The sequence below is a fragment of the Oculina patagonica genome, chromosome 8, assembly GCF_052425735.1.
Source record: "Oculina patagonica isolate OP01 chromosome 8, crgOcupat, whole genome shotgun sequence".
NCBI lineage: Eukaryota > Metazoa > Cnidaria > Anthozoa > Scleractinia > Oculinidae > Oculina > Oculina patagonica.
Window position 1 is genome coordinate 2,586,923 of NC_135765.1, and position 20,821 is coordinate 2,607,743.

At 39.6% G+C, this 20,821-nt stretch overlaps 2 protein-coding genes across 2 annotated transcripts; one reads left to right on the forward strand and one right to left on the reverse strand.

Annotated features, from left to right (window-relative positions):
• Window positions 1-371: 371 nt before the first annotated feature.
• On the reverse strand, window positions 372-20,751 carry LOC144662429 (cullin-3-like). Its single transcript, XM_078523232.1, has 25 exons — window positions 20,477-20,751; window positions 17,385-17,494; window positions 16,801-16,888; window positions 16,483-16,596; window positions 15,854-15,925; window positions 15,104-15,192; window positions 14,834-14,948; window positions 14,332-14,385; window positions 14,160-14,237; window positions 13,655-13,751; window positions 12,884-13,035; window positions 12,626-12,712; window positions 11,937-12,026; window positions 11,610-11,678; window positions 11,268-11,369; window positions 5,763-5,870; window positions 5,059-5,183; window positions 4,458-4,509; window positions 4,274-4,315; window positions 3,943-4,044; window positions 3,442-3,559; window positions 2,900-2,968; window positions 2,735-2,807; window positions 2,447-2,623; window positions 372-646 (listed from the first exon to the last, which is right to left on the reverse strand). Exons 1-25 carry the CDS (start codon window positions 20,528-20,530, stop codon window positions 622-624), a joined length of 2,262 nt encoding a protein of 753 aa, XP_078379358.1. The 5' UTR covers window positions 20,531-20,751; the 3' UTR covers window positions 372-621.
• Window positions 9,269-10,177, forward strand: LOC144662961 (integrase/recombinase xerD homolog). The gene has a single exon (XM_078523890.1). The coding sequence runs from the start codon at window positions 9,269-9,271 to the stop codon at window positions 10,175-10,177; it is 909 nt and encodes a 302-aa protein (XP_078380016.1).
• Window positions 20,752-20,821: the final 70 nt, after the last annotated feature.

The following is a 20,821-nucleotide window of genomic DNA, read 5'->3' on the forward strand; positions in this document are numbered from 1 at the left end:
AGGGTTCGAGTTTCGGGATTCAACTGTACTTTAAGTTCAGCAAGACGGTAAGTTATTGCTGTTTACGAAAAGAAGTTTCTCTCCGCAATTAATTCTATCATAAACACGTTGAGGACTCAGATAATCCAACGAGCCCTCGGTACCCAGAAAACATGAAAAACTGTTTGATTTTCCTTGCTTTACACAGGACGGCGAGGCGTGACACAGTAAGTGTATGGCTTTGCAATTCTGTTTTGCCTCGTTGCGTGACTTTTCGTTTGTTGCGTGACATAGTAGACAGTTCCTTGGACTTTCCCGCTTCCACACAACGCCGACGACCGGGACGAACAGTTAATGCTAAGCTTTAAATATCCTTTCTCTACCTTTCAAAACGACTGTAGTTTGGAGAACTTTTAAAACCACATTGAACAAAACACTTTCTTGTGGACGAATAGCGATGTCAGCAGGACAGATTCGTGGAGGCTTGACTGAACGACTGACTGGCAGGGGGAAAGTTTAAAACATAACGTGTCCAAGAAAGAGATGGACGCCAAATGATCCACTCTGTAATGTCCTTGGAACGTCGGCGACCGAAGTACAATGTGGCAACTGCGTGGACCGGTGTTTGACGAATAATCCTTCTTAAGCAACGTAAACATACACTTTCCTGAAAGAGAATCAAAAAAGATAAGGCTCTAAGAAATGAACTTCAAAAGTACAGTACAGCTTCACTTCGCCCATAATATAAACAGTCGGGAGAACAAGTGCCAGTTGACGGCGACATCACTCTTCCGACTGAGCCTGCGTTTTTCGTCCCAAAGTTGCTAAGCAACATGACGTATTTATACGCGCTACGGCTTTCGGAGTACTTGTGATGTGAGCGCGAGCGCTACTTTTTGATTGGTATGGGTAATCAAATGGTGACGAGTGAAATTAGGAAATAATTTCACTTGCATTTTGTCAAAATTCGTATAATTTCCCGAGCCTTTAGGCGTATGAAATTATTTCCTAATTTCACGAGTATAACATTTGATTACATTTTAATATCATAGGTGACAAATTACGCTTGCAATCGTAGGTTTTTGACTGTCATGTGCATCGCGAACTCCGAGCTTTGAAAAGTTGAAAGCATACATTTTGCTTAAGTTGGCAAGTTTTTTAGTCTTTGAAGAAAACCTTTGAGAGATTCCTTTTTGCTGTTGACAAAAAGTTTCAAAGATGAATCAACCGTCAATTATTTCTCACATTATGACCATAGTTCGTCTTGAATGAACTGAAAATGGCGCCCGTGTACTGAAAACGCTCAAAAATCCGCTCGATGCCATTTATGTAATTGGCTTCAGTCTTGAAGTCGTTTTGACGTTTTGAAATATAAAATATCATCAAAAGTTTTATAACATGGCCAAGGCTAGCTGGCTAAGATAAAAATTCAAGCGAAAATGTACAAAGTTTAAGCTTTAAAACATCTGTTATACCGGACGCCATCTTGCCGCTAACTGCGTTGCCATGGCAATTTTATAATTTCACATGTGAAATTATAAATTAACGTTAAAATTTCGCGCCAAAATTAAGGAGTAATTTGTCACCTATGATATTAGATGTAATAATTCGGAAATTTTTCGAGTGCTTCAACGAAGATTTTCCAAAACTGGCATTTATTCACCCGACTGTAAACAGCTTATCATTGCTCACAGTTCACTTGGCCCTGGAGACACAAAAATTCATATACCGTACAGCAAGCCCCGCTAGAATTTCTAAGTAAACCTCTTTTTTTTCCTCCTTCTTTTGAACGAAGAAAGAATCATTTTGAGTTATTGAGGTATTTAAGAGTAATCCATTAAGTGCATTTTTCCCCCTTTTTGTGAAGATCAGTGAGGTATTAAACAAAACAAACATTTGCTATTATATCTATTTTTTACGTACATTTTTTTGCTGATTTATGATTTGAAAGTGAGTCCCACTCAAGAGGTCTCGGAAAGAGCTAAGACCTTCTGGAGCTAGTAAAGTTTTTACGGTAACCCATAAAGCTACCGAATTGAGGATAACTATGATATTGGTCTTCGTGCGCAACAATGTATCGTCTATTACCTATGTTTAATTAGGGGGGCATTAGACCACAATCAGATTCCCCTTCGGATAGTTTTTAGCTTGACGCTCGCTTTACTGGGTCACAAAGAGGGCTGTTTGAAGTCTAGCGAACTTTCTACGTGACTGACGGGTGTTCTCAAGTGAAACCACGGTAGGCAAGATAAAGCATCTTTTTGTTATATCATGAGTTGTATTATCAGGACACCACAATTGTTCATGTTTTGTTGACGAAAACCCGTGCCGCGAAAATATTAACAGAGCAAACAAAAATCCTTGCACGGTAGACTCTGCTCTGCTTTGCATTCATAAGCTTTTTAGAAATCTTGAAGAGTACGGAAAGGAAAAGTCCTGGATGCACTAAGGAGTTTCGGGTACCTACCTGTCTTCTGGTGTCCTGGCTAAGTATTCTCTTTCAATCAAACCTTCTATTCTCTTCTTAATGACTTGAGGGCTCGGCATGAATCGCGCTTTTAACTGCTCTGTAACCTCAGCAACTAAAAGATTATGCGGTCTCTTCTTACGAGCCTTCATTATTCTTACAATCGCAGCTTCGATTCTACACCTTGTTAAGGAAATACACTGGTTCTAATGCTGCTCATAACACTATTTATTAACTTCAATAATACGACCGGTATTTTTTGGTTCAAACTACGTTAAAAAAGGATACTCATGTTTTCTGTCTTCGTCGACTTTACTTCTGGTCTCCTTTCTCTCAGGTTCCAGTTCACCTTTGGCGAGAACTGCGAAGAAGAAAAGAAAGAAACATTTAACAATTGCGACACATAAGTATAAACCAAACACAGACGTTCACTGAACCATGATTGCATTGTACCTGTTTGTATTTTGACTCTGTGTAATTTGGACGTGAACTGTTCGTTCACTGAAAACATATCGGTTGTTGCTGCAGAAAAAGAAAAAGGAAAGATTGTTACAGTAAATATAAATAAACACTGTGAGGAAATCTGTGAAAAAAGCACAGGCGTCATTGGAAGAAAATGCCATGTGTGTTCTCCACAGAACTCAAGCGTCAATGCTTATTTGACTTCAAAGGTTACTTTGTTAATCATTAACAAATTAGATAATTTAGAATTCTTCCCTAGACACTAACAAAATCCACACTACTTACAGTTGTTTGGTTTCTACAATAAAAGTGACGCCACAAAAACATCCGAAGGAAAAAACAACAGTTACCAATAGCGAGAAATCTACAGTCCACCATCGCCGATAGCTGCTACTGAATTGTGAACTACAGTCGAACCTGCTTTACAGACAGAAACTTTCTGTGGCTCCTAAGAAGACCCTATTACCGGAATTTGACTGTTATGCGTACTGTTCTACAGTAGTAAGGATATAAGTTCCAATCTTTCCACTCACATATATCTCTTCCTTTAGGATCTTTAGTGAGAACTCTTTGCGTTGCTTTTCCACACGCAAGTGATTGTAACGCCCGGTTTAAATCTCTTTCAGGAATTTCTGTATGCTGACTAATTTCCTGCAAGATGAAATAAAGATGATGAGATGACATATTTTTTTTCTGTGTTTGAAAGTACAGTCAACTCTCGCCTTGTAGAAATCTCGCTATTACGGACACCCCGTTATTACGGAGAGGAGTTGCAGTCCCGGCGAATAAGAATTACTGAAAATAACTTTCGGTACTTCGGACATCCTATATTACGGACACCAAATTGTGGTTCCGAAGGTTTTCGTTATAGAGGGAGTTGACTATAATAGGACTTTAAACGATTCAACGAGTACAGGTTTAGCAATCATTTTCAACCTAAAAGCGAGGAAATCAGATTAAGATCTTTAACTCGCCCCGGACCTTCCTGCCAGCAGATTGGTTGAGTTGTCAAGTGACATTTTATGTATGCCCACCTCATAAGTCCATCTCTCTTGAGTATTAAACAGCATTAACAGACACATCTGGTAAGAGGATACTTGAAATATGTGTCGTCGTGTTTCTGTGGGACCACCCTCCTGAAAAGAAATTAGTAAATCATGGTTATAGCAAACTTCGTTTTTGACAAATCCTTGGAGAAGTCGCTAATGAATGTTAAAATTAGAATCACTTAAGATCATACGTGACTGACTGACTGGCTGACTGGCTGACTGGCTGACTGACTGACTGACTGGCTGACTGACTGACTGACTGACTGACTGACTGACTGACTGACTGACTGACTGACTGACAAACCAAGGCACTCACTTTCTTGGAAGGTGGAAAGGTCGCATTCAGCTCCGCTGTTCCCTATAAACAACAAACAAATCTCTAAATCATTTCACAACAGAAATAGAACAGGGACAAAGAACAAGACGTTAAGCAAACCACTAAGTAACTGCTGTTTGTTTAACCTGAGCACAAATCTATCAAACTGAAAAACTGTCCTTACTAGTTGTGGTTGAAGAGTCAGCTGTCTTCCACTGTGACAACCTAAATAGAACCTAGAAAAAAGGTAAAACTTAGATGAATAAAGAGATATAAACTTTACTGTAGAAAGTAATTTACGTTTTCGTTGGTTGCATTAGCATGCTTAGTGATTGGTTTACAAAACTCGCGCCACTTTCTCATCCAAACAGAGGTTATGCTAAAACCAATCGTGACTTGCTCGTGCACGTTTGCCGCACTTCGCTGTGGTTACATGTGGTTTTTCAAGGTACTGTCACACTGGGAAATGTTTAGTGCAACTTTTCCATTTTGTTTTGCTGTTGCAAGACAATTTACAGGAAAAGTTGCTTAGTGTAACGCCAGTTTGGCAACCAAAAAAAAAATGATGGAACATTCTGCAGTTGTAACAAAAAGTTGAACTTGAATTTTTTTGTACAATGCTTCCTACTGGCAACAAAAACGTCAAGAGACGTGTCGAGTTTAGTGGGTGTTACACAAATACGGTTTCTATTGCAACTTGTGCCACAACAAAACGGTGAGACAACATCAAACAAGGCTTGTTTGGTTATTCCTTGACTGTACTGAACAATCCATATAATTTTTACCTTTTAAAGCAGTCAAAAGCGTGCTGGGCCTGGGGAGGAACAGTGCACTTTGGCGAGGCGGCCTGGGTTGGCCAGAACCCAGTTGTGAGAACTCGAACTACCAGATCCACTCCCATCAGATTTATCTGTAAATGTCACATAAGATTGTCCAATCGACATGCAAAACAACTTTATTTTCATAACTGAACACGAGTGATGCATAACCATCAGATGCAGCGTAAAGACCAGGGTTATGCTCCAGGAGAAAAACCCCTTGTACAGTACACACAAGGGAGCATTTTCAAGTTTGCTCAATTTGCCCTGGGATCTTTCTCCAAAACATTTAACCAGTTTAATATCATGGAGCATTTTGCGGGGTGGAAATTCTGCTCCTAAGGATGAATTTTACCTGTAAAATCATTGGTACACACAGAGAAGCTTTGCTCCAGTAGTGTGCCCCTGCGGCATAACCCGGTAGCAAAACCCTTCATGTCTATCAGCCTTAATTAAGCCAGTTAAATATTTGGGAGCAAGATCCTAGGGCAAACTGACCAAATTTAAAAATGATTCTTCGTGTGTATAGGCCTTAATCCAATACAGGAATGATCTAACTCAAAAGTTGTTTTCAAGCTACACTGTACCTGTAATCTTAATACACCTAAATTAGGTATTTACTTCAGAAATCTCCTAAGTGGCAATTTTTGTCTCTTTATTATTCTGTTTACCTGATTATTGGAGATGTGTTGTCTAAATTCATCATTTGTTGATTGTGATAATGACATGTCTTTGAACATGCCTTCTAGTTTGGATGTAAATTGACATCCACACTCAGTCTGAAAAGCGAAAAACATGCAAGGTACATGAATTATGCAGCTGATAGCAAACCAATACAAACCACTCTAGAAGTTGTACAAATAATTAAATGCAGTTAAATGCAATTTAACAGAGTTAACAACAAAGAGCGCCAGTGTTGTTTGGAGTCAGCGGTGTTTCATACATGGGCATGCGCCAGATCCCATGTGCTCTTCGACTGAAGTGTGCTTTGAGCGTTTGCGGACGTAAGCGTGTTTATTAGCGTGGCAGTTCATGGGACCTCATCTTCAAGGCTTCCCCCCTTGTCCTTATCTTGAGTAGCGTGTGCATTATTTGTTTTTTCGTCCGTCGTTTCGAATCTTGCGGTTGTTTCTTTCGTTTGTATGGCACTTCGTTCAAAGCGTACAACAAACAACAGTGCAGCCGCCATGTTGGATTCAAGTCAGCCTTCTTCCTCAGCCGATCCTCCCTCTTCCGTCGCAAGTCCTCCCATTAATTCAACTCCGGTGAGCGCTCCACCCTCCTTCGTTCTCTCTCAACAGGACCTCAGTCAAGCTTTTTCACAAGCCCTGGGGGATTCGTTACCGCGCATTCTGGCGGCGTTGCAAAGCCACACATCGAGTTCTTCGGCGGCGGGAAACGCGACATCGGGCACAACATCGCCCGTCACAATGTCATCTGGTTCTGCTGTCATTAACCAGCCCAGTCCTCAGGTAATTTGGTCGTTCCTCCATTTATTTCAACATATTGCACACTAGGCAACTCTTCTTTGTCTTCGCCATCCTTGTTTGGTTCTCGTGGTGCCGCGAATGGACCGCCATCTTCGAGCCAGTTTTTTACGCCATTGTCCTCCTTTGGTTCTAATTCCTCAATTGCGTCTACCTCAACATCCCTGAATAGCCCATTTGTTGTTGGCCCCGGTTATTTTCCTATCCCTGAGAAGCTGGTGACGAAAATTAGGTCTGGCCAATTTGTTGATCTTGCCGACTTGCTGGCTGAAAACTTAAAAGCCCAGGACACAGAGCCCCCAATGTACTTTGATGGCAAACTTCTCGTGAGTTCTTCTAAGAAAAGGGTGCAAGAGATCACTGATATCATGACATGGGTTGAGGCATTCACCATGTATTCGTGGATTTTATGTTGCGCTCATCCTTCCAGGTGGCAGGACATGACACAATACAAGCTACTAATTCTTAAGACATCGCGCCAGTTCCCTGGGAAGGCCTGGCTCCACTACGATATTGCATTCCGCAAGGACGCAGCTGCAGCAGGTTTGGTGGATTGGTCTCGTATGAATCTGGATTTATACAACTTCCATACTCTTGCGTCACCTCTTCCTCAGTCTAGCCAGCAGCCAACCACTTCATCTCCAGCTTCAACGTCGATAGCCAGTTCGTCCACCTTTTGCCGATCTTGGAATGATGGCACCTGTCGCTGGACCTTTGGTCAATGCCGGTACCGACATCGCTGTGAGAAATGTGAAGGTGATCATCCACGCGTCAATTGTCCCTTTCGGGCCTCAACCTCTCTTTACCGGCGCTCCCAGTCAACTCCCCCATCCCAAAGCAAACGTCAGCGGCGTTGAAGTGGGACCCAAACCATCTGTAAATAGTGTACATTCTTTTCGTTCAGTTTCCTCTTCAAATTGTTTGATTCCTATTCCTGTTAATGTTGTTGTTCATGCACCACAAGATGCTTTTGGTAGTGGCATGCCCTCCGCAATGGCACCCCATACTTTCCCCTCTCGCTCCTTTTCCACGTTGGGCACCTCGCAGCAAGACCTCGTCCCCCCATCTAGAGTAACACCCATAGACGCGGAAAAACTTCGACATGAACTGTGTTCTTACCCCGACCAATCGCAAGTGGATTATGTAATTGCAGGCCTCACAAATGGTTTTCATCTTGGTTTTGATCCTCTGGCTATATCTTTAAAATCGGAAAATAAAAATATGCCTTCAGCATCCCTTCAGCCGTCCGTCATCGACCAGTATCTCCTCACGGAACTCGACAAAGGCCGTGTAGCTGGCCCCTTCGCTATAGCCCCTATCCCAAACCTCCACGTGAGTCGCTTTGGAATTATCCCAAAGAAGTACCAGCCTGGAAAATGGCGGCTTATCTTGGATTTGTCTAGTCCTTTAGGCCATAGTGTCAATGACGGCATTCCCAAAGAACCCCCTTTTCAGTGCAGTACATGAAGGTTGATGATGTCATCAGCGGGATCATGCTTCACGGTAGAGGAACACTGATGGCAAAGTTCGATGTGGAAAGTGCTTATCGCAATGTCCCTGTCCATTCTGATGATCGTTACCTGCTTGGTATGAAGTGGCGCGAAAAATATTTTATTGATATGGCGCTTCCATTTGGACTACGCTCCGCTCCATTCATCTTCTCCTCCATTGCAGATATGCTCGAGTGGATCCTGAAACACAATTACAATGTGAATTTTCTATTACACTACCTGGATGACTTCCATACGTTGGGCCCTCCTAATTCACCTGTCTGCCAGAACAATATTGATACTTGTGTTAAGCTATTTAAAAAGTGGGGAATCCCTCTTCACCCGAACAAACTGGAGGGGCCATCCACTTGTTTAACGGTGCTCGGTATTGAGCTTGATTCTCTTGCACTTCAGGCCCGTCTGCCACGTGATAAGTTTGATCGTATTGCTGCTCTTCTTGAATCCTGGTCCCTCAAACAACATTGCACTAGGAAGGAGCTGGAATCTCTCATTGGCAATCTTCAACACGCATGCAAAGTAGTTCCTCAGGGGCGTACCTTCTTGCGGCGCATGATTAATTTATTGTCAGCCTTCCGACGTGATGACCACCCGATTAGGCTCAACCAAGACTTTCGCTTAGACCTTCGTTGGTGGCGAGAATTTTTCCATTCTTGGGATGGTCTCAGTTTCCTGCTCTCCCCACAGTGGGCGACCTTACCTGATTTTTCCGTTTCCTCAGATGCTGCTGGTGCCAAGGGTTATGGTGCAATCTTTGATCATGAATGGTTCGTGGGTGAATGGTCAGCTGCTCAGCATCCCTTGGCAATTGCGTACAAAGAGCTGTTTCCCGTGGTTATTGCAGCTTCCTTATGGGGCCACCGATGGGCTTCAAAACGAGTTGAGTTCTGCTCCGACAACATGGCGGTCGTTAGTGTCTTGCGTTCAGGCACCACGAAGGATCCGAACATGATGGTTCTTCTCCGTCACCTATCACTTGTGGCAGCCCGACATTCCTTTGCCTTTACTGCCTCTCATACACCGGGTAAAGACAACTCCATTGCTGATGCCTTATCTCGTTTTGACTTTCAGCGTTTCCATCATCTTGCTCCTCACGCAGCTCCTGGGGCAACTCCAATTCCTTCAACGCTGCTAGCTCAGCTGCCCGTACTTTGACAGACAAATGCCAGTTCTACTTGACCAATGGCCTCACCTTCTACTCGCCAAGTTTATGCTTCTGCTCAACGTCAATTCTTAGAATTTTGTAGTCAGGATACTCCCATCGAGCCAAGTCAGCCCATTTTACCAGCCAGTGAACAAACTCTGATGCGCTTCTGTACTCATTTAGCAGATCGTCTTCACCATTCTTCCATTAAAGTATATTTGTCTGCAGTCCGTTCTTTACATATTGACTATGGCTTCTCGGACCCAATGGTCAATCGTCTTCAACTTCAGCGTCTCCTTCGGGGGATCAAACGACACAAGGGCTCAAATCTCCCTCAGCGCCAGCCAGTGACAGCTGACCTTATGTCTGTTTTGCACAAGTCTTTAGATTTTACTAACCCTGACAATGTCATGCTATGGGCAGCCTGCTGTCTCGGCTTCTTTGGGTTTCTTAGAGCTGGAGAATTTACAACAAATGGTACCTTTGATCCAACTGTGCACCTGACAGCAGCAGATCTTCAAGTAGACTCCTCCACAAATCCCCAAAGCTTTAGAGTGTTGATCAAGTGCTCAAAGACTGACCCTTTCAGGCAGGGTTGTTTCATCTATCTTGGCCGTGGTTCCTTGCCTCTCTGTCCTGTGACTGCATTAACAAACTACCTTCATCTTCGCGGGCCAGGCACCGGACCTCTCTTTATTCACCAAGATGGCTCTCCTCTTTCTCGATCGCGGCTTTCCTCGTTTCTTCAAACCACTCTACAGGCAGCAGGAATTCCTGGAAAGTTTTCAGGGCATAGCTTTAGAATTGGAGCCGCAACAACTGCTGCGCAGAGAGGTGTTCCTGACCATCTCATTAAGACAATGGGTCGCTGGTCGAGTGATGCTTACCTGTTATATGGGCGCACGCCTGTGGAAACCATCCTTTCAGTAGCTGAAAGACTTGCCTAACAGGTATGGTGTTTCACTTATCACTTATTTGCCGGTTACTGGGTGCCTCCGGATTTGGGCAGTTTTTCTCGGGTCTCTGGCTCTCCCATCCATGAGCCCCTCTTTCTCCGAGCTTGCTAGCGCGCTGCTCGGAGGTCCTCCGGCTTGGCGTGGGGGCTCATGGCTGGCTTGCCAGGATTTGCCAGCCATGGGAGCAGTCTCCATCTAGGAGCTGGCTGCCAATAGTGGAAGCTCCTGGATGCCGCAGGCACCCAACCTCCATTTTGCGATGCAGTTGTTAAATGCAGTTAAATGCAATTTAACAGAGTTAACAACAAAGAGCGCCAGTGTTGTTTGGAGTCAGCGGTGTTTCATACATGGGCATGCGCCAGATCCCATGTGCTCTTCGACTGAAGTGTGCTTTGAGCGTTTGCGGACGTAAGCGTGTTTATTAGCGTGGCAGTTCATGGGACCTCATCTTCAAGGCTTCCCCCCCCCCTCTTCCCTCCCTCTTTCCACTGTTCGTGCAGTGTGACGGGTGCCTGCCCTCCCTACTGCGTGGGGGCTCATGGCTGGCTTGCCAGGATTTGCCAGCCATGGGAGCAGTCTCCATCTAGGAGCTGGCTGCCAATAGTGGAAGCTCCTGGATGCCGCAGGCACCCAACCTCCATTTTGCGATGCAGTTGTTAATGTCATTTACAGGGTCGCCTTTGCTTAAATTTTGACATGATAATAATAATAATAATAATAATTATAATAATAATAATAATAATAATAATAATAATTTGTTTATATAGCATTATTTCTATCGCTATCCAATAGCGCTTTACAAGATTAACCGTAACAATGTTCAAGAGCTGATAATCGCTGAAAAAATTAGAACATCTCAAACGAGCACAATTTGGTAGCTCATACATCACTGTAGCATGATAATAACGAGATGAACTGAATTGATTAATTGAACACCTCCTGCCTACCATGCAGACATAAGCATAACATTACACCCAGTTAACATACAAACACCACTAGTGAAAAGAGCATTTTTTTACGTTTTTGTATTTATGAATACTAAATTACCAACAGCAGGCATTATGTGAGATCAGTGACCAACCTTCAGCTTAGAGATCATATTTTTCTCTGAGTCATCAGAGATGCTCTTTCCTAGAAGAAGTCTCTTGGCCAGATGTTGTTTGTAATATCTTTCGAAAACATCCTAATAACACAACAGCTTTGTTAGTGTCAACCTCCTTACAAAGTACTGCAATATTTGTTTTTTATCATAGAAAAAAAAGCAAACCTAGCAACCAACACAGACTCACACAATGTTGTTTTATTTAACTATTTTCACTTAACTTGCAGGCCAGGTCAGTTCTGGCCTAGAAATTACAATTGTACTTTCACTTCAAATCTGCAAACATGTGCAAGCATAAAATATATTTTATATTAAGCTCACCTTTTCTTGAAGAAATCTGAAAAGCACCATACATTTATCCAATACAGTTTCTACTTCTTGCTCAGAAAGCTGAAAGGAAAGCCAGGAAACCATTGTTAAATGGATGAGAAAGTAAATTTGTTGTATTTTTTTCCTGCTAATATGTGAAGTGAACTTACAAGATTATCAGAACTTCACATCACCAAATAAATTGAATGTACAAATATGTATCTCACATTCTTGTTGGAATAAACTGTGGTAGATCATACCATTTTACAGAATAAAAGACCAGAAACAAAGGATCCCCAAAAACAAAGAGGGCAAATAAAGTAAAACTTCACAGCTTACCCCCTTTACACCTTTCTTCAGTTTGTCGTCAACAAAGAGAGACAAAAATTCAGGCGATTTTCCATTGAGATTGAGAAAATGTTCAAATTCCTGAAAGTGAAGCACAAAACAACAAATTAACTTCTTGCATAACAAGTTAACTAACAATCTATTCTATGTTGTATATTTACTGCAACTTTCTAGTTATGAACATAACATCCTTTAATTTCACCTATTACTAAAAGTTCTGAACAAAAGTAAGTTTCCCCCTCTCGACTCATGAGAAACGAAATATATCTTGAGAGAAACTGAGACACATCTTGTTTCTCTCAAAAATCCCTGAACTGTTTAGAGCAGTTTTCAATTGAGTGTCGTAAAACCAAAACCAAAGTAATCACTCTGGCCAATCACAAAGGACACAGACAATCAGGTAAACCAATCAAAACTTGAAGCAAATACATGTAGCTGGCACGAAGCGCGGGAAAACGTGCACAAGCGAGTCAGGATTGGTTTTGGTTTTACTTCTGATTGGCTGAGAAAGTGGCGTGTGAGTTTTAAACCAATCACTGAGCGTAGTAATGCAAAACCAAAGCAAACGCAATTTACTTTCGACACTCAAGTGAAAACCGCTCTAGTATGGAATGTATTTCTTGCAAGTACATGTAGCTAGTGACAATGGTATGCATCAAAATGAACTTATATAAACTTACTGAAGATATTGCCTGCTTGAATAATCTGTCATTACTGAAGGAATTGTTCAAAAAATGATCAAATCTGTCCTTTAAGTCTAGAAGACTCTGAAATAAACAAACATAAACTGTGAGTAGACAATCAATTACATGAATAAACACCAGGCAATACACATTGCCAGTAAAACATTGTCTTTCAGTTCATTGCCATATAAGCAATTTGTACTCATATTTAAACAGCATGTGCTTAGAAGAATTGGTATAAAATAAACCACTAACCTGAATGTAGGTGATGGGGTTTTTACAACTTTCCCCTTCCTCTTCTACGACAAGAGCTTTCCCTTGTTCTCGTAAATATCCTCTCATGCAGTCACATACTGTCTTCAAGCCATCCTTAACTCTGACAAAGAGACGGTACATTCTTGCCAGATCTGAATGTAAAACAGAGAAATTAATATTCAGATTGTGGATTTTTGTGAAATGATTTTTAAATCTTTTTCTCTGTCAAGTTAACAACAAGCATGCAATAATAAAACTTGAGCATTGTGTCATTCATTCAATAGAGTGATACCCTATTCTCACTTAATTTCGCGAGTACTAAATTTCGCGATTAAATTTAATACTTGCGAAATATACGACACGCGAAGTTTAAAATCATGAAATTTAATATCGTACTATTATAAAAAAAGCTAATGAAACTCGATGTGTTTTATCATAGTTATTTTAACATGTCTGAGCTTCATGTTTAGGAGTTTTTTGTTTAATTTTGTCCATAAGTTATCTTCCACTCCATCAGTCGCACTGTTCGAACTGTTCTCTGCCGTTGTTCACTTCCTGGAGCAGACAATTCAGGACTATTTAAATAGTTACAAATGAGCCCAGTTGAATGATTTGCATTCTGTTCTGGATTAATAAAAGTAATGATCATTTTTTGAGCAGAATACTTCAGTCATTTTGACTGTTATATAGGTTTATTGTGACAAAGCATAAAACATTGTGGACAAATAAAATAACGTAACAACAATAAGTGCAAGATGGAAGCAAACAAACCTTCTATTTTGTTATGTTTGAGCATATGAATAACACCAGAGTTTTCCATTTCTACCACTGTTTTCATGTGCTTGCGTATTAACTCCTCTTCCACAACCTGTATAAGTAATTATCCTTTTTTAACTACATTGTAATAAACCAAACATTCTTTGGCATTTCTCATATACAATGTAAATACCAGGAATTTTAACGTTTCCCACTTCAGTGGCTTATAGCAGTTTTCACAAACATGCGAACTCTGAAGTTCAAAACCCAACTAACAATTGCATTTTTGCTGCCATCAATCATAATTATGGTGACAACCAACGAACCTTGAAAAAAAAATTGATCAAAATCTACAAATCATAACCGACAGATGTGACCTTTTGACCCAGTTGAAGTGAACTTCTGTTTCCTGAGAGGTCCACTAAGATGATTGACGGCAGCAAAAAGCGTAAATGGTTGGTTGAGGTTTGAATTTCAGAGTTCATGTTTGTGAAAACTGCAATAAAGAGAAGAATGTTACCTTAACAATAGGGTCCTCAGTGGTGGGATCCAGGTAATGTTTGGCCCGTTCTGATTCTTCATTTATTCTGGCTTCAACCTGATGGAATATCATTGAAAGTCAATTTTTTATTATACCTCTAACAGAATAAGAACAAGACAAAACTTAATTTGAATTCTTCCAACTAACAAACCTTCTGGATATATACTGATGCACTGTTTTCTGCAAGGAACTTTTGACCTTCTAACTGTTAAGAAAAAAGCAAGAAAAAACAATAAATAAAATAATTTCTCACACACAATTGGGAGTCATGCCAAGTTGAACCAAGTAACAACATCCCCTCGACCACCACCACTTCACCCACATTCTTAGTTGGTGCAAGTGTCTGAGAAAAACACCTTCTACTTCATTCCTACTGCAGCCAACCACAAATGTGTGTATATGTGTGGATGTTGTGGTTAAATTTTACCCTTGTACAATCTGGTATTTTCCTTTGTTTGATATTCATTATGATCATATATTACCATACACCAGAACAAAGGAAACTACCAAACTGTACTAAGGGTAAAATTGAACCACAACATAGATGTGTGTGAATAATTAAAATGTCTGCAAAGTAGAGATTCAGATTATCAAGGTTTGACTGCATTGTTCAGAGTCAGTTAATGACACCAGCCGTACAGTAAGGTTCCTACTTTGTAGAATTCTGCAGATTCTTCAAGGAAAGGCTTCTCAAAGTCCTCTTCATAAACACTTCTAGTGTCTATACCCAATATCATCAACATTTGACAAGCATTTCTGATGGCCATCCTTTAAAATGAAATAAAAGGACAAATTTTTAACTGCATATTCACTTAAACAAAGGAAGGGAATGAAATAGGAGGGAAGTAATTGTCAGGGTTTAAAAATGTAAAGCCTTGTGACTTGAACAAGATAATGATGTTAATAAAAGGCGTGCAAACTACCTGTCAACAACTTCTCCTTTACGCTCTCTTCTGACCAGCGTCAGCAATGTTTGACAAAGATCATCTCTTATGTTACCGTACCTCACCACCTTCAAACAATAAGATGTACATAAAATGTAATTTGATGAAGATTTTAGACAAAGCTAATTGTTGAGCCTGTACATCACAGTGCTAGAAATTAGCACCTGCCTGCTCACCCACGCAAGTGTCAGAGGGGCCAGGCCAGTGCAAATCAATTTTTCTGGAGAGAATTTTGGGTAAGTGAAATCTAATCCAGGCAAGCATATTCCGAGAGTCACTCACCCAAATGCTGAGTGCTCTCAAAATTAAGTTTCCAACACTGACATCACTACTGGGTAAAAAGAGGCATTGTAAGAAATGTCTTGCTCACAAACACAGCAGATTGACCCCAGACAGGGTCCTGGCCTAGATCGCTTGATCTGGAGTCTGGTACACTAACCATTATACCACAGTGCCTCCCATAAACTCAGATGGTCCCTTAGTTAATGATTTTCTTTATTCTTGTCACTAGTCTGATCAATAATGTACAAATTTTGTAAGAGAATTAGATGAATTCTGATCACTTCTGAATTAGATCTCGCTGATCAGCACAATGTGCGATCAATGATAGAATGCACATGGCTTAGGAGCTTTTGGTCTCAGACATTCTAAAAACTCTGCACGGGAAATCAAGTTAAAAACAGAGCTATCTCTCAAAAAACTTAATCAGAAAAATCATGAATAGCTCACCAAGTCCCTGAAAAGGATTAATCCTAAGTTGTAAACATTATCGACACCATTTTGTTGAACATATACTCTATCCTGTGAAAACAATGAAATAACATTCCAATTAAAATTTTATCACAGAATGCATTGCATAGTGATTGTGTAAAGGGGCCAGGTGGGAGTATCCAATCAACAACAAAGTGTACAAACCAGGCTGCAGTAATGAGTAAACAACATCCAACAATGTCCATGTTTTACAAGACTGAAGTTTTTTGAAGGTAATTTTGTGTATCACATTTCATTTTACAACAGTTAAAGGTAGAACTCATCGATTTTATATTGACTTACTCCTAATACTTTTACAGCGGAGATGGTAGCACATTTGCACCATTCACAACCTCCAACAAGCAGTCCCAGCCACATACAACTGCACAGACATTGCATGTATGCACACTTCAACCTTCCATAAACAGACCCCTTTCCTAAGTGGGCACTTGTTTCAGGTCCCAAAAAAAACTTAAAAAACTCTGAGCCTATAAACGACTGAACCCATGACCATCATATATTGGTGCAAACACATTTACCACTTCGCTGTGAAGCCACTAGGAGCAGGAAAAAGATGTGATGAGACAGTATTTTGTTTGCAAACATACCATGTACATGAGAATATCTCTAATCATCACCATTGATGTTTGATGATCATTCCAAGCAGCATTCAGTGTGTCCAGGAAATTATTGTTGAGTGAAACCACTACATCTTTGCGTATCTTGAAGTGTCAAGACAACAAAAAAAGAAACAAGTCTAAACTAATGTACTGAATAAAAGAAGATTACTTGTTTCACGATAAAAAGCAAGTGGAAGGTTAACAGATTGGTATGTTCAATAGCAATAGCAGTTTTTGTTCTCTTTTGAAATAATTGAACAAAAATTGGGAAATCAATGTACAATAATTTTGTGTAGATGTTGATACCTTTTCTACCAAATGCTCTGTAACAACTTGCTTGAGTCCCGAGTATAACCTCTCTCCATGCTTGTGTAACACCATAGTGTATGCATTTCTGTTAATTTCAAATCAAAACTTGCTGTCAACATGACGTTCATGTAGTTCTTACACACAAACTGAAAAACTCTTCCAGACATACCTTATTATAGGAAATTAAGGATACGTTATTAACGCGAATTTCAAAAATTCACGTTAATTTTATGTATGTTAACTTTTTTACTATAAGCATTTGACCAGAACTTTTCCTAAATTCACGTTAATTTTATTACCCGTAAATTTTGTTCGCGTTGTTAAAATGCCTCCTTATATTCCTATAATAAGGTAGATTGTATCCCTCTTATCTCATGGTTATAATTGGTGAATTAATTTAGTTGCAAGAAAATAGGAATATTTTTTCGATGATGACGAGCAAGCAAAGCACTCTGATCTGTTGTTGAAATTATCATTAATGCACAAGACTGATGTACGTACATGTGAAGGAGAGAATTGGAATCCACAGCCAGAAAACAGTTCAGTTTACAAATGGATTTAAACATTATTTATACACGTACCTGTACAATTCTTCAAAACTCAGGCCACTGTTGTTCTTTTTCTGAATCTCCTGGATGGCATTCTTCAGTAAATTCCAGATATCTTCAACATACTTGTCATCCATAGTCATCTAATCAGACAAAAAAAAAACATTACATTAGCACTGCATGGAGGATAGAAAAGAACAGCCACATGTGAGGACAATCAATTATTATTCTTAAAATTACATAGATGGATATGACTTTAGGAAGGAAAAATTGCACAACACAAGTCATCATTCTTGGTAGACAAAATGTACATACATACATGTAAACTTAATTTCACCTCAGATTGTTATGTAGAAGCAGTATGTGTATATTACATTTAAATTAATAAAATAAACAATCATGACCAATCCATAATAACATATAATAGAACATTAAAATACTTGTTAAAAGTACTTGATGAATAGAATTGATACATGCATTATAAAATAATTTATACAATAAAGGCACATGAAAACAGTTTTAGGGAAGAACATTGCTTTCGAGAACACAAGTTAGCACAAAATACAGACATGCAAGATAATTATAATACCTCTGTCAGTGAAATACAATTCTGTTGTAGATAGAGATAGTAATAAATATATAGGATTGCCAGAATTACATCTGAATTATTCTATAAATTTACAGGTACAAGACTGATATAAAATAATTAATGCAGAAGAAAAATCTAAAAATAGGGTGTTGATTCCCAAAATAACCTGCTTTGAATAAATAAACAACATTTAAAAACTAGTTAAAACCCATCAGCTTATTTTCTAATTTGACATAATCAATGGTCACAGCTGTAGTTTAAAAAGTCACTTGCCAACCTCAAGAAAGTATTTCAAGTTAATTTTCAGATTATTTCAAGTTCAGAGACAGGATTGGCAAGAGGAAACTACATAAAGTTTTTAAGTAAAAAAACGTGCCAAATTAATATTATTTTTAATTATTTATGAATGTAAAACCAAAACATTCAAGGCACAGTGATCATTGCCCAGGGGAAGGGGGGGGGGGGGCTCAAAGAAAATAGAGAAAGGGAAGGACAGTTTTTCTTGGGGGGGGGGGAGGGGGTTAAAAATGTTTGCCAATATTTCTAAGATGAGTCAAGTTGTATGTTAAGTAATAATCAATACTATACTGTTGCAAGAATTTTTTTAGCTAATCAAAAATGGTTACCAAAACACTGAAATGCACTAATTTTCAGAGACTCAACCTGAAAAATGCCTAGCTAATGACAAAGCTCTCCAGAGATTTGAATTGTTTCAAGTGGCTTGTTTCCTGCTGAAAACCAGGAACAACCAATCAAAGATGATGTATACTGCAGACCTCAGAAGGCCTGTGACTTCAGTTTGAAATTTTTTGGTTCAAATCTTGCACATCTCTCAAAGAATTCACACAAGAGAGGATCTGCTTACTCTGGCTAACAAAACAGCTGAATGTGGCTCTCAGTTACTTATGCACATTTTTTTTTTTCATTTACTTGCAGACGAAAAATAGGTGAGGGAAGGTGGGAATGTAAGGGGGTTTTTGGCCTAATAACGACATCACAGAGGTCATATTGAGATTAAATATTTTATTGCACATGTATGCTCTGTCACTAATAAACTGCTACTGATATGGCTATTAGCAACAGCATTAGCCTGTTTTTTTGTGTGTGTGTTTTTTTAAAGGGTACATCCTGTAGGAAAAACAACTGACTAAAGGTGTATAGATAAGTGAAGATTTAGACATGTCTCAAGGCTGGAAATAAGCATTGATCAGTCACAGGTCATTTGACTGAACAAAATGGAAGTCTGGTTGGTCATTTTGTTGGGTCATTTCTCTTAATCAAATGGATAAAATATTGTATGTTTGTCTCATGAGCAACCAGTCCAGGCAAAATATATTGCACTTGTATCTTACATCTTAGTTCACTCTGGTTACATATAGAATAGGTTTAGTCTGTGTTTGAGTTTAGTGGCCCATCAGGCCGGAGCTTATCCCGATTTCAGTAGCTTAATGGAGAATTTGGGGTGGAGAGGACAACTGCATTGTAAAAATCGATATTGTGCGTGCGTAACTAGTGCCAGTCCCAAACCACGTACTAGAATTTAAAATCTCTAAAATCCCTAAAACTTTGCGAATTTCATAAGCCATAGAAAGCACTAAGCATGTGGACATTCTGTTGGCACTGATTTTAATTCGTTTTATTTTGCCCTTTCAGTATTAGGGTTTTTTTCTATTCTGGTCATGTGACTCGTCAAATATGGCTGTGATTTGAAACACGTGAAGGACTCTTCAATGGAACAAAGATGTGCAAAAAGCTTATCCGTAGGAGGTTTGGTTTCCAAAAATTGACAGTCAGAAACTTTTCTTAGCACAAAACTGGTGGTTAAAAAGGACCCCCTTTAATAATAGCGCAACCTCGCTATTGAGGAAGCACAGAATTCATCAACTGTGCAGATGTTAGACAGAAAATTTTTGTATAGTGCACATCCCTCAATATTGAGGAAAGCTACCTAAAAAATTGGCTGATTCACTCCAACTAATGATCAGTAAACTAAATTCTTAGTTTTGTAGCAGCAAAATTGCTAAATGTAACTCTTACTGGGCAACCCTGTAGTGCATATTTTAATACAACTATAAACAATGAAAATCCTCGGAATAAACGAAAATATAAATTTGCAATGTTAAAATCTTTCAACTGGTATGAAAATGATGAACACCCAAGCGTACACTCAGGTACATCACACAGGCATCGAAAACTTCCGCAATGTGCAAAGTACAGAATTGAGGAAAATTAATCTACATACATACAAATTAGTCTGCTTCATACAGAGGAATAAAACTTTGCAAATCTGGGACAAGTGATCAGCTTGCGACCGAACATCCTTACTTTAATATTACCTAACAGTGTAAATAAATTCATGTTTGAATCGGGTGCAAATCGCGCCAAATTCGACTTGCTCGACATAGCTCGAATACCTCAGTTCTTTCTGCTACGGGTAAATAAAATAAAAGAAACGAATATACACCCCAGTCGATTGTTGCAAAGTTGAGCTTACATAAAGCGTTATTTTAAGGTTGCTGAAGAAGTTTACACCTACCGGAAAAGCCCGAATCCTCATCTTTGTGTCTTTCTTCCCGGATCGCATACTCATGTCGGAATCTCTTGAAAGCAACTCCCTTTCGCACGAAATCTTTTCTTCCTTTGAAAAATTCTACAAAAACTCGACGATTTTCGCTAAGTTAAACAATCTAGTTCCCACACATCGAAATCTGGAGCTTTACCGTGTCATTTTGCCTTGCAATTCCCAAATCGCTGGCAAAATGTCAGCCTCCATTTTGGTTTACAGCAGGGGACAAACCGAGAACCATTAATATAACCCACAATGCATTTAGAACTGACGTCATGTATTCATTTGCGCTTGCGCAAGTAAAGGCCTGGCTAC